Source organism: Rhipicephalus microplus, chromosome 4 (assembly GCF_043290135.1).
Source record: "Rhipicephalus microplus isolate Deutch F79 chromosome 4, USDA_Rmic, whole genome shotgun sequence".
Classification (NCBI taxonomy): Eukaryota; Metazoa; Arthropoda; class Arachnida; order Ixodida; family Ixodidae; genus Rhipicephalus; species Rhipicephalus microplus.
Window position 1 is genome coordinate 91,273,565 of NC_134703.1, and position 14,569 is coordinate 91,288,133.

The 14,569-nt window shown below is 46.0% G+C and overlaps 2 protein-coding genes across 3 annotated transcripts in view; one reads left to right on the top strand and one right to left on the bottom strand.

The window, feature by feature from the left end:
* LOC119172206 (uncharacterized) overlaps positions 1-14,569 on the bottom strand; it is a 333,170-nt gene that overhangs the window by 224,370 nt on the left and 94,231 nt on the right. The window lies entirely within an intron of this gene.
* Positions 6,711-9,262, top strand: LOC142814504 (uncharacterized). Of its 2 annotated transcripts, XM_075893309.1 has the most exons (7): positions 6,711-6,920; positions 7,050-7,225; positions 7,679-7,738; positions 7,810-7,869; positions 7,933-8,037; positions 8,093-8,206; positions 8,503-9,260. In XM_075893309.1, exons 1-7 carry the CDS (start codon positions 6,805-6,807, stop codon positions 9,195-9,197), a joined length of 1,326 nt encoding a protein of 441 aa, XP_075749424.1. In that variant the 5' UTR covers positions 6,711-6,804; the 3' UTR covers positions 9,198-9,260. The 2 variants fall into 2 exon arrangements, with proteins under 2 accessions (XP_075749424.1, XP_075749423.1); XM_075893308.1 differs by having other exon boundaries at positions 7,810-8,037; positions 8,503-9,262.

The following is a 14,569-nucleotide window of genomic DNA, read 5'->3' on the forward strand; positions in this document are numbered from 1 at the left end:
ATAGATTGAGAAGGTGGCACAAGTTATATTTAGCCGACCGGACGGCAAAGCACGAGGCGGCACAGCCAGAGGACTTGAGACGGCACGGGGTTTCCAGCGACCGCCGGTCATCTATCCGGGAGCAGCCGTGACCACGTGCCTATAAGCTGTACGGCCCAGCATCGCCCTCTATAGGTGCCTTGGGGAATGGCCCAAATGAACGGCCTCGTCTCGCAAACTGGTGGGAGAGGCACGAGTGGATAAATGTGAGAATGACGGGATCGGTCTTCGGAAGAAGTCTAGTCGCGTCAGAATGCACGGAATGTACAGTAGTCCAGGTAGAAACTAAGTAAGAACTGATGGTTGAAAGAGAAGGAGAGAGAGAAGTGAGGGACGGTCCCACGCAGGCTGAGGGAAAGGTGCCTAGGAACCGATGGTGCTACCTCACGCCTCCTGCTTTTGTTATATAGCGCCGCGACCTCTAGCATCGTATAGCACACGCTTGCGTCCGGCGCTAATGGTGGGACGCCGCTCGATCGGCAGCAGTTCGAGCCGAGGGTGCGAGAAATGTCATTATGCTTCGCTCGCTAGGCTCTGGGAGTGTGGCATTGAGAGAAGAGACGCCCACCCTCCGGCAACATCATCTGGAAGTCTCTTCTACTGTCACTTATACGTAGTGGTTAACGACGGTCCAAAAGTCACGCCACCCCCCACCCCTCCCCCAACGGGTGCCTCCGCACCTTCGGCACATGCAACGCCTTTAGGCAGCTCGCTTCGTTCTAACCTCCCTCTCTCCTTTAGACTCCACTACGGACTGTGCCTAACCGATGAAGCTGGCTGGAACTCTCTTCGCACTTCTCGAACAGTGGCAGTTCCAGGGAACGCCGCGTTGCGACCTGACGCACGAGCTTGAAGCTGGGCTCACATCAGATAGTGGGCTCTTTGTTTCGAGCGTTTCGTTGTTGTTTTTCCCCGTCGTTCGAGCCGCACCTGACAGAGCCAAGGACTCCAATAAAGAAGGCGCTAGGAACGCCCTCGCTAATGGAGCCCCTTTCGAGTCGGTCGAAGCTTGACAATCGCTAAATGAGTCAGCCAAATGGACTTGAGAGGCTCGCCTTTCTGTTGCTTTGCACTTTGCGTCCACAAAACTTTTGTTTCGTTTGTTTGAAATGGAACGAGTTGTGGCGCGCAGGAATACAATAATACACAGCACACATCGGGGGCACGTTGGTTCGACCAAGTATTTGTTTTGTCTTTAATGACATTGCTTCCTATCTGGGAGTAGAGCAAGGTGTCCTTATAAACAGTAGAAAAAAATGACGCTACCTGCGAACCTCCAAATGACGCGAGGATAAGTACAAGAACGTAAAAGTAATGTGCGGTGTCGCTTTTTGCATTCGTCTTAAGTATGATTATATTGTGGTCTCTGTATGTTGATAGGGCGGTCCTTATTTTTTTCGGCTCTTTGCAGATATATAGAGGTCACGTAAATGTAAATTCACAGTCACGAGAATGCATATAGACGCTGACGTCATATTTATGCAGCCTCTGTTGCAAGTTCGATTCACAATTTTCTCTCGTGAGCTCTCGCGTGCACACATTGTAGAGCTTTACGCTGACTTAAAAAAAATCAAGAACATCTATGTGAAACCCACAACATAGCTGCCTTCTTTCCTACAAACATAAATGTCTCTCGGGAATAAAATCATCAATTAGAAGCCACAGTTGTGGCGATTTCGGGCAAACAAATAACAAGGCAAGGCTCAAGGGAATCCTCGTTATTTCGTAGCGCAAAATAGCCCCAACCATGGCTTCTCATTGAGCATAAGCCGACAAGTCTAACAACGTGTACTTCTGAACTGCTCGGGTGTATACGAAGGAGGAGAGTCTGACTGCAAACCGTTTTGTTTATACTCCTTTTTTTCACACTAATCTTTCCGTAGCGCTACAAAATATTCTCCAAGGTCTCTACTGCTTCGTTCTTTGGCTGCAAATAAGGTTTGGTACGTACATCACGCCTGTATCGCGCTGCCATCCATTTCGCCTCGGGAACACCGCGAAACCCCGCGGTTGGGCCGGCTGAAACTATGCACAACGTTACTACCCGCATGCACGTGTTCCGATACGGCCGCCAAACCACCGGGGATACACGGAGCCCATTTCGCTCGGCTATCAGGTCCGAGCATCACGAGGCACCGCGGTGGAGGAGTTATTATGTGCCGTCTACATGGGGAGAAGAACTGCGGCGTCGGCCTGCCTTTCGCCTGCAATTTTCGAAATCGTTCGTCTTGTGCACCAAAAAGAAATATGCATTCGCAAAAGAGAGCGGCTGGCAGACCGACCAACACTGTTATGTCTATATGCGTGTCCACTCGCATAGTATGCGCCACGCGTGAGGTACGTGCAACAATGTCTCTATCCGAGAAAGAGGAGAGGTGGACGGGTTGGGGTGGGGGGAAGCAGAGAGAGATACGCGGCTTGGCTCGGCTCCGGGCTTGAGCCGACAAACAAACAAGCAGCTGCAGAAGCCGGGATGAACAGAATGGAAGGGAAGGTATGTAAGAGATAGAGAGATGATGCCACTTGGTTCCTCGAGGCTCGTGTGAATCGAGGAACGAGCTGCGGATGAAGTCTCGAGGAAAAGAGAAGCGGTGCGGCAAAAGTTTTCTTCAGAAAGATGGTGGAGAAGACGGAGGCATCATCATAATCTGCTCGCGGCTGCCCGGAGTAAGGAAAAAAAAACTGATTTTTTTGCGAGAATAGGGCCGCCGTTCTGACAGTTTCGGTCTCGCAGTTGGACGAATTGCGTGTATATGTGTGTGTTGCGACACGCGAGACTTCTTGGGGGAGATTGTCGGACGGAAACGAAGCATGAAGCGCGCGGTAGCGTGCGGCGTGCTTCTGACTTCTTACTCCGCGGTATTCTACCGCAGTCCTTCCTCGGCCGAGACGTCTCTGTCTTCTTTCCCGAGAATGGATTAGGATCTGAGTGAATGCGTCAGACGTGGAGCTCCGTCTTTAAGGAGAAGTATAATCTCGTTCCCGCCGAGACAGACGTCTCGGTCGCTTTTTTTCGAATCAACTCATTGTGTTTTTTTTTAATTTCTCGCTTTTTTCTTGATTGAAACTTAAAGAATTAAAGTTTTATTCTTTGGCCTGACGTTTTTCGAGTCTAAGACGTGTGACTTTTCCTAAATTCTCGAAACTCGAGAGTCGTATTTCAGTGGCCTCGTTGCCTCAGGGGCCAAGTGCAAGAACGCACACTGTAAAACACCTGCGCTTGCGTCACGCTGTCGCGAACAAAAAGAAATTGTGCGGACGGCTGAGATTGTTCGTAATGAGGACAATGCTTGGAAGGTTCGGTCTGGCTGCATTGCTATTCTATTTTCGACAACAAAGTTCAAAAGAGAGCTCACTTGCGACAACCATTTGCAGCCGGACTTGGCACCAAGACCTTCCTATTCTGCTCTATCAAGTTTCAAGTGTGAATACACTTTATAAGCGACCCCAAACCATCCACCGCCGTCGGCGGCGTCCGCAGTATTCTCTCTATCTTTAAAAGAAAGAGGACTTGGCGGGCCGCAGCACGACGCTCTACCGAATAAGCCACGGACGCGACGCTGATATCGGTGTCGCTCCTCCGCTCTCCTCGCTCGCTGCAGCTGCGCGCGCACCCCTCTCTTTCGCGCGCCCGCCTTCTCTCTCAGTCTCCCGTCGAGAGCGGGTCGTGCGATGGATGTCCCGGAGGCAACGCTACCATCTGGATACAAGGCGCGTTCTGACACCAATATATATATATAGATATATATATATATATATATATATATATATATATATATATATATATATATATATATATATATATATATATATATATATATATATATATATATACTGTTTTTTTTTATTTCGCATATACCAAAGGTTATTGTGGCAGATCGTTCCTAAACCAATTGAATGTCGGTACTTACCGAACAAATGTTCTTACGCTGTTTGTCAGAGTTTTTGTGGAAACTACAAGCCAGCCGATCTCTTCGAAACGCTGCATTCCCTGACAGTAGTGCATCATGAGAGGGCGTGAAGTGCATACACTTTTTCTTGTCCTTTTTTTTGTAAATGAACTTCGACTAAATAGCCACAGAGCCACAGAGAAATAACTACCCATTTGAGCCGACATAAACGTGGCCCAGCTCACCCGGAGTAAAATTTCTAACAATTACCTAAAGAATTGAAGGATAACTTGTGAATTCGTGTTGGTGAAGGTCTGTGTCTTTTGAGACGGGGTCGGTCAGAATGGAACGCGATGCACTCGTCTCCCTTGTTGCATTCGTCTCCCTTGTTGTGGTAAATTGTGGCCGAGCTACAGGGGAAACGTGTACGCGTGGAAGCCATCCGACTCTACTACAGCAACGATGCATCTGCTGTGATTTTTAGGGGCGAAGCTCGTCAAAGCGGCACCCGTTCGTCCCTCGTAGCACGTAACATGTCTTACGCCTTGACCTCCAAGGGGGTGCCGGTGGGAGATATCTCCTGTGCGTTGTTGAACAATAAAAAAATCGCAGCGTTCGCGTTAACTAAAAGTCAAATTCTTCTGTCTCTCATTCCCCACTAGCAGACATTGGCATGTACATTGACCAGTATCTGACAAGAAAAGGTTGCTACGTTATACTTGCTGGACGTAACCTCCTTTGTTTCAGAAAGGTTTAGCGAGCGTTGGGCCGCAGTGCCATGAATACAGTGAACTAGTATATACCATGAACTCGAGGTGGTTAAAGGTGGGAAGTAGACACGAAGCGCCAGCCGTAAGAAAGTGTGCGTGTGCCACCTCTCGTTTAGTCCTTGGAATGTCTGCTGGATGGCGGTGCTTCTATATGCGAAATATATAATGTAAAGATGCAAGATTGTTGTACTTGGAGTTTTGACTAGATGGACGAATGGACACACAGACAGATGCATGGACGGACGCACGGATGGCTGCACGAACGGATGGACGCATGGGCGGACGCAGGGTGGATGCATGGGCGAGCGCATGGACGGACGCATGGATGGACATGCGGACGCACATACAGACGCACGCACGGACGGGCGGATGGATGCATGGGTGGACGCATGGATGGACGCACGGACGGACGGAAGCAAGAACGAATACACGGACGGATGCTTCGCCCCACTCTCCATCATCCACCCCGTGGATATGCTGCCATTTTTTGTTCTTTTTGAGCTGTGATCCATCGCAAAGCCTTCTGTGGTACTCTTAGATTTTTTTTATCATGTTTAAAAAAACGTGCTTTTCTTATTTTAGATTTGGGGATGTTAGTTTAAAGGATAGTAAGCACACCTAAAGGCTTTTCAGGGGTGGCCCTTTATGCTGCGATTGGTATTATCTCAAGCAATATGGGCTGACAAAACCTACAGAGAAACTAGAGCATGCGTGGAGACTCGTCGAGGTAGCATAAATTACAATGTGCGTGAAGAAGACCTCGTACCTACATGTAGCGTTTGGACTTGTGTGTCTACTCTTACGGGACGGCTTTAAGCTCTCCCATAGTAGAGTCATAGAGAAAGGAAAAGACAAGAGAGGACACTCCGCGAAACCTGGCCTCAGGAAGTGCGTCAAGACTACGCAACGAACTAGTGCTCTCACCAAACGTCAGAGAGCGCAAGCGCAAAAAAAAAACAGTTATAATCAATGCAACAAAATTGTTTTTACAAAATAATAATTATACGCCCAAATTTGGTATGTTTTTTATACATAAAAACAATTTATTCAACACACCTTACGCGATTATTTTTCTTCAGCCGTACTGTCATAAACACCACCCACCCAGCGACAAGCCCATGCATGACTGACAGCGGGAAGCTTTCGTCGCTTTCGTCAACGTCGGCTGCGTCGGCGTTTTCGTGCGTGAGATAGCAGGTGAGGCACGTTTTCAAGCGAAGCTTGTTGAATGACATGTTGTTGGGCTTGTTGGGTCATTTTTTTCAGAAAACCGTTACACCTGCGCGAATAAGACACTATATGCAACAATCATAGAAAGATGCACACACACACGTTGCGCTTCGTGTGTGCGAGTTTGTTTCTTACGTGGCGTCTCATTCACGCAGTTGTAACCTTTTTCTGAAGCTTGTAAGGACGGGGAGGTTCGCTAAAAAGAAAGTTTGTGGCTCTATGAGGCGGCTAGACGGGAACATTGTGCAACGTATGCAGTATAGCAAAGGCGACGCGTGCTGCGTCTGCCACGGACGCGAGCGTCTGTGCGCTGAGCATAGCTGGGCAGCTAGGTCATAGGCTCGGTGCAAAATATTGAGAAGCGTTCGCTGGGCCTCGCAAGCTTCACAACGCGTTTCCCGAAGGCTCGGAACACGAATAATTCTTGGTGTGCCGGAGGTAAATCTGGACTAGCCAAGTGGCCATCATCTTCGTTTCTTCGCTAGCCTTGTGCCACTAGTGCAAGCTGCCCACAATTTTTTTTTGACGTTTCCAATATAATTTTACCGCACAAATTTCAACTACGATTTTTCTTCCCAACTTACTGCTGATACTGCGTACGCGCGAAGGTGTTCTAAAGTTCCCAGGCCGCGATACCATTGCATTACAAGGGATAGCGGCCTGGAAACTTCTGAAGATCTTTGTACGTGGTCTTGACGTCTATCTTTGTAAGTCAGAGTTTTATGGGTCAGAGATGTATCACTGGTTTTGTATGGTGCATCGATTAGCTAATCATTCAAAGGGGTTTGCTGGTACACTTATGACGTGCACATATCTTTTTCGTAATTTGACAGCGAAGCATCCACTTACTAACATTTTTAGACCGCGCTGATGCCATGCCGTCCGGCGGTCCAAGCTACGGCAGCTACTGCTGTGTATCGTGGTGCTTCAACAATGGCAGAACCCACAAGAAGCCTGGGACGAGTTTCTTCCGCATACCACGGGACGGCAGGTGTGTTAAAGCTTTTGTATGGTTTGCATGTCTTTAGGCTTACTGTTCGTACTTGCTCAGTGAGGGTAACAATAAGAAATCACTATTCAAGCACTTCCCCTTTCAGCTGATAGTTCATTGCCAATGCAGGATGAAAGCATGGATGCAGTATGCTGGACGCGATGATCTCCTTAGTAAGCCGGCCAGCCTATTGTACGCAACGTACAGGGTTTGTAGCGACCATTTTACTGCTCAAAGTTTCATGGACCCTGGGCACACAAGGCTTACAAGAATGGCTGTTCCCAGTGTGCGACCAGCTGCACCATGTGATTGACTGAAACTCAAATATGTGCAATAGCAGCCACTTGTATTCAATCAGTGGCAACAGTTAACCGTGAAGATCTTTGTAGCCGATGGAAAAACCTCACTATAGAAGTAACACTTGGAAAGTCTTAAATTTTGTGAATTGTGGGCTATTACCTTCCTAACAGCAGCTTTACATTTCTGTCGTTTTTTGATGCTCTTGACCTGCGCAACTTGTTTTGAAAGACTTTAAAGGGCTATTTCACGTTCTCTTCAAGCCTGAGTGCACATGTACGTATACCTTTCATCAGTGAAAGCTGGCATTGTTGATAATTCCAAAAATCACAAATTACTTGTTTTCTAGTTGGTGCCTTCTCTTTTCTTCCACGTTCGACCAATTTATGCGTTTGAAAGAGCTGTTTAAGTTTCCCCATGCTACAAGCTTTGTAACTTGTACCAACTGCACATATATGCAGGTTCTCTGAGCGTCGCTTCAAGTAGTGACTGTGACATGGCTGCAGAAGCTGCACTGCAAGGTGCGGATGAGCTTCAGTTTGTGTTATTTTAAGCCTCTTACTGACACATTGTCGTAATTTCATTTCTTCAGGACCTGCGGTAGAGGCTTCAAAAAGCGGCTCCCACACATTGAGGTGCCCCGATGAACAGGGTGCGTTCAGTGTCGCGATTTCTTTTTTTTTACCCAAATTGACTGTTGACCAAACCTCTGCAGGTGGCAGCTCCCTTGTAGCTGGTGAAAGAATTTCTGCTGACTTCGTCTTGCCGGAGAAAACCTTAACCAGTCGTTCAGCTGTCACAAAAGGAACTTGTGTGACCGGTAAGTTGTATGTTCACTTCAACACCAGAGTGGATTGATATAGAGACTTCCGCAGGCCGCTCGCAAGATTGTTCCGACAGCACTTTCCGAGGCACTGAACAAGCTTCACAAGACCCTCCAGAAGACGTCTCCGCCAACAGCTCCACGCCTGAGTGCCCTAGAGAAAATGGTGACTATGCTTTTATTGCAGCTGTTTTTAATGTGCTATTTTATGTTTAGGACATTCTGAGGAAACTATCCTCAAAAGGACACTACGTGTGCACTTACAAAATGTAAGGGTGGGCTCTCAGTGATTTTCATTTTTTTTGTGCATTGTCAACATTGTGAATGGTTTGTTTTTAGGTAGTGGAATCGAAAACTTTGCACCACAGAAAGTTGTGCACCTTGGGTCTGAAAGAGCGAGGAAAGTGCTCGTATGGGATTAGTTGTTCTTCGCTTTTACATCCATTTTTTTGTTTATTGCAGTGCGTTCCTGTGTGCCAGCGACAATGTCTCCATCAATGAAGTACAAGCAAACCATTAAACATCTGCAAGCCAAAGTAGCAGCACAGCGGAAAACTATCAAAAGACTGCGGAGACAGCCTCACCAAGCACCGTCATCGACTTCAAAGGCCCTTGGAGTTATTCGACCGCACGTCACCGAGGAGGTTTTTAAACTTCTTTCTGCACATGTTCGCTTGAGGCCCAAACGCAAGGGCAAGCGGTTTCCCGTGTGGTTCAAGAAATTCGCTCTTCACTTAAACTTCCGAGGTCCGCGAGCATACCGATTTCTGGCTCCATATTTTTCTTTGCCCTCCCGGCGTTCATTAAGGAGGTGGCTAGCTAATGTAAAGATGACTTCAGGCATAATTCCAGGAATCCTTTCTTCCATTGCAACAAATACTCAAGCTTGGAATGAACGGGACCGAGTGTGCGCTTTAGTTTTCGACGAAATAGCACTCAAAAAGAATTTGTACTATGATGCTGCAAGAGACGTTGTCCAGGGTTTTACAGATGATGGCACTCATCGCACTTCAACCATCGCTGATCGAGCACTGGTTTTTCTTCTTGTTGGCGTTTCGAGAAAGTGGGTTCAACCGGTTGCTTTTACTATAGGGCACACATCAACACCATCATTCTTTATGCATAACTTGCTGGTGTCACTCCATTTGGGGGCTTAGGAGCATTAATATTGCAGTGAAAGCAGTCATTTGTGACCAGGGCAGTTCAAATGTAAGTCTCGCTAACCAACTAAGAGTGACTGTAGCAAAGCCTTTTTTTGAAGTTAATGGTGAGCGGGTATATTACATTTTTGATGTTCCGCATTTAATTAAAACAACGCGCAATAATGTCCAAGCACACAAGTTATACATTGGGGATGACATCGTTAACTGGTCGCACATTGTAAGCCTTTACCAATCCTCACATGAGTTGCGGTTGCGATTGGCTCCAAAGTTGACTGAACGGCACGTTCATCAGAAACCTTTTTCTAATATGAAGGTCAGCAGAGCAACTCAGGTCCTCAGTGCATCAGTTTCGATTGCTATCACGGCAATGGTGTATGCGAAGGTGCTGCCTGCCTCGGCCATCACTACAGCTCAATTTTGTGATCGTATGGACAGGATTTTCGATGCCTTGAACAGCTCGAGTAAAAAAAGAACTTCGCAAAAGCTGCGGCATGCAATCATGAAAAATGATTCAGAGCTGATTGACTTCCTCCGAGGCCAGCTTCCCTGGATTGCATCATGGCAGTTTGTTGGCAGACGTCAACCACAAACCATCGTAGGTTGGCAAATTACAATTCAGGCAATTTGTCAACTATGGGACGACCTCTCCAAAAATTACAATTTTGAATACCTGTTAACACGCAGGCTTCAACAGGATCCCCTGGAGAACATATTTGGCCACATTAGGCAAAAACAGGGTTGCAACACCAACCCCAATGTAGCACAATTTATTTGTGGCCTGAAGCACATCTGCATAAGAAAACTCTTCGAGCTGTCAGAATACGGAAATGTCGAGGATGATGAATGTGACCTCCTCCAGGAGCAGCTCTCGCCATTCTCCCTCACCAGTGCGTCTCTTGTGGATAATGAGGAGTGTGCACAGCCACAGCCTGACGACTTTCCCGCTCTAGACGATCTCTCTGAACTTGCGACCAACATTCACTCCCATATTATCGATGACTCCGCTGCATATTATGTAGCTGGTTTTCTCATCAAACACTTCCTTCGGAATGCATGTGACGGTTGCAGTTGCCCACAGTTACTGAAAGACGACAGTGAGACGCTTAAGGGTACCCACCAGTATTTCACAATGCTCAAAGCATACCACGTCCCCAGCAAACTTTTTGGGAATCTCACTGTGCCATCAGAAGCAGCTTTTGCATACGTACAACAACTTGAATCTCACTTTCTTGCCATAATTGAGGCCACTGCACATCACCTGAAAGTGTGCGATGTTTTGTATCACCATCTGTCAAGTGTTGGCGATTTTCATTTCTGCTCTGCTGGGTGTCGCGCGAAGTTTCTGAAAATGTTTTGCCGGGTTCGTTTATGTTGGCATGTGCGTTTTGTGAACCGAAACTTAGATAGGGTTAGGTTCCAGTCTTCAATCTCAGACATACAGCTTGACAAGTTCAAAGGTTAGCAATTAGCGGCGGGTTTACACTAAAGTATTTGAGTTGAGCCGAATCCTGCAATAGCTTTGTTATGTTATTACTTCGTTACAGCAGACTTCATTATGGTCTTATATGCTTATATTCAGTTCAACTGGACTAACCACTCCTTCGTTGCATACATGGCTTTGGTTACCCGCTATGAGGAGTAGGGACACTGTGTATTCGCTCGAAGTGATTTGCATAACCTTAAAAAGAATGTTGGGTATCCTGTCTGTATTTTTGTAGCAAATGCGGGCGAACTGTACACTTTACTGTGGGTCGCTTGGTCACTGTGTATGCTTTATCTCTCCAGCTCAAGTAATATATCGATAACAAAACCGCTTGTTCAAATGTCTTCGAGCGGGTAAGGAACACAGTATGAAGTGGGCACGGTTCACGTTATCACGCTTTTTGTATTTTAGCTTCTCATCAACCTCCTCATCTCGCCCATCAAAATTTTCAAAAGAATACCCAAACTTGTAGCGTTTGATGGGACTGCGGACGCTGCCATTTTATTTTTATATAGCTTGTGAGTGATAACGTACGATGTAGAGCCTTTGTGAAAAATAATGAGCCAAAGTGGTTTCCTTCTGCTATTTATTAGCCCTGTAATACCGCTCTCGTAGCACCAATTAAGGTCCAAAATTCTGGATAAGTGATGACTACAATCTATTTTAGCTTGCAAGCGTCACAGCAACACCCACACGCAAATCACTTGGGATCTTAAGTTTTTGATGAAGGCGACGCATAAGAAGAGCCACAAGACCTGCCAGTGTTGTAGCATAAAGTTTCTTTCACGTAGTGAGCAAGCTGCAAATCCATACCTTTCCGAGGACAAGCAGGCATCAAGTCTGCTTTTTTTCATTTTGGGCTAGGTGTTCTTAAGTACAGCCAGCACACTGCACCTTTGCCTTTCTGCTATATTGTGTTGTGTGGTTTCTGTGCGCTCTTTTTTTCTATGCATTATTTCGGTTAACCCCAGGCATGATTCGCGACTTCATTGCTGTGTATAAGTCACTTCTTCCTTCTTCATCAGCATTGTGCGCTGTGTTTTTGCCATAGATCCTTACTTACCCACTGGCCCGGTGTGTCATACTTCACCAGCTTCTCGGCTTCTGCCAACTCTAGCGATGTGTGCGTTGCCTGTGTTCTCTCTGTATTTCTTACAATATTTGTTACAATTTATTTGTAAGGCGAGATGCATTTGTTGTCTACCTTTGTCATATTGTGCTTTTTATATTCTCGGACTCTACCTTGCCTTTGAATAAAACATTGCGGATACTCTGTCTCTTTGACTGATATATACATTGATCACTTGTTCCAAAAGAAAAACACAAGCGCGATGAATAAAACCGTAGTGAATTATCATTACCTGCATGTCTTTTTATTATAACTTAATCGAAATAAAAATTGCGTCACGACCAATTCGCACGAACCACTGAACAAAACAAAGCAGGAAATCTCTAAATCAAAACGACCTACAAAAACTATCCATTTGGGCGATGAAAAGTGGTCTGAAATCGTGAACTTTCGTCAAAGCCAAACGTCGGTTACGCAAAATAATTCAAAATTTGCGCCAGTGAAACCGAAACAGGAAGCGCACGCCACTTGCTCTCACCAACCACCAGGTGTGCTAGGGTCGATTGGGCCGCTGGGGTCTATGGGAGTGTCCGCTCTTAACCTTTTTTTTTATTTCTCTATGGTAGAGTACCCTGTACTCTAAATCGTTACCCCCTTTTTCTAAACCCCCCCCCCCCCCCCCCCCTTTCATTCTTAGGGACGGCTTTAAGCTCTCCCATAGTAGAGTACATATCGTATTCTAAATGGTTATCCACTTTTTCTAAACAGTCTAATGCTGTCCCGTAGTATAGTACCAAGTACTCTAAATAGTTAACAACTTTTAGATGCGGAGCATCTAATACTCGAGGCTTGTAGTGCGGCGCCGTCCGCAAGCTTCCTCCTCCTTCTTCCACCATCTGTGCATCCCTTCCTCCTCTACACACCACGCGCGCTTCACTCCTCCACCATCTGTGCACCCTTCCTCCTCTACACACCGCGTGCGCTTCTCCTCTTCACGAACATTCGCTAGCTGTATAATGCAGCGCGCATGCGCCGTCACGCTTCGAGAACATCGGCAGCTGACGCGCGCGCATGCGCCGTCGCGCTTCGAGAACATCGGCAGCTGACGCGCGCGCATGCGCCGTTGCGCTTCTCCCCCTTCTCGAACATTCGACAGCTGACAGTGCATGCGCCGTCGCGCTGTATATATACTCAAGGTCGGCGCTCGCTCGCTCAGTTGCCGCTCGTCGGTTGGTTTGTACGGCGCGTCGACGTCCAAGGTCGCGGTGAAATCAATTCCAACGAATCCACAAACACAATGATCGACGTCCCTTCGACCAGCGCCACCCTTTCGCATACGTGTGTACGTGTTCACTCATTTAACACCCCCTCCTACAACCACGTTAACCAACTTAGCCATCGACCCAAGTAAGTCGCAATTTAACACCCCATTTCACAACCACGTTAACCAATTTAGCCATCGACCCAAGTAAGTCGCACTTTAACACCCCGTTAACCAATTATATGCTCCGCATCCTCCTCAGTGTTCCCCCGAGGGAAGCTGCGGGCAATTTTTTTTAAACACACAGTTTCGTCTTGTTATTTCTATCATCAAGGGATGGCTTTCAGGTCTTCCATAATGGAGTATACCAAGTACTCTAAATCATTAACCACTTTTTTTTAACCCATGACAAGCCTTTATGTCCTGTCATAGTAGAGTAATAAGTACTCTAAGTCATTAACCACTTTTCCTAAACACACCATAGTAGATTATCAAGTACTCTAAATTGTTAAACACTTCACCTAAGCTCAACTCCATATTCTGAAAACTGGGACAGCTTAGGCCCATGTTCACAAACCATCCTCAGCTCTGCCTTCAGTTTTTGTTATCAGTTGTAAGCCTTTATTGCGGTAGATGTACAAAGTACGTCAATATTCGTAAACCAGCCTCGTTGTGATCTTTTAACTCGTTACCATTTTTGCGCCTTTATAACGCTAGTAGAGGGTAAAAAAACTTGAGGAAACATCGAGTTAAGGCCAAGACTGGTTTGTGAATACGGGCCTTAGTGCTGTACCATAGTGAAGTACATCGTACTTGAAATTGTAGAACACTTCTAAACACATTTTCGCATGGAAGTTGTAATGTTGTCGACAATCGTAAAACAGTACAAATAAGCACACGGACGGTCATTCACATACTTATTCTCTGTATTGAACTGTAAATCTTTATAAAGTGGTAGAGTTGACACAGAATAAATGTCAAAAATACCAAATTACCCCCACATCAAGCATATAGGTTTCCCGATTGCCGTGCGCGAAACATAACAACGGTGCATGCGGACACAATAAGCCATATAAAAGCGCACTAAAATACAAGCCGTGTGTATCCAAGGTTGACTGCTGGATAATAATAATAATAATAATAATAATAATAATAATAATAATAATAATAATAATAATACAGCCAACAACAAATATTATATCATTTCTTGTATTATTTTTAGTGCCCATGAAAGTTTTACTTTATGCCGTTAAAATATAAGTATTTGTGGTCATCCCCATGTTCATAAGGACACAAGCTTACTTTTGCACGAGTACACTGTATTTAACTACATTGCCAATGTGAGCCTATCCTAACTTTGGGGACGTGTTAAATGTAGATAACGAAATACAACTGCTTAAACTGCTCGGTATTGCTGACAAGTAGGCGCAAATGTATCGTTTATATGTTTCTGCGGAACACAAGGATTTTCAATTTTAGAAAGCAAAAGTGGCCGTGCAGGCGCATTTGTAGAGCAGACAATGAAGCGACATTCGTACATCAATCTGCATAAG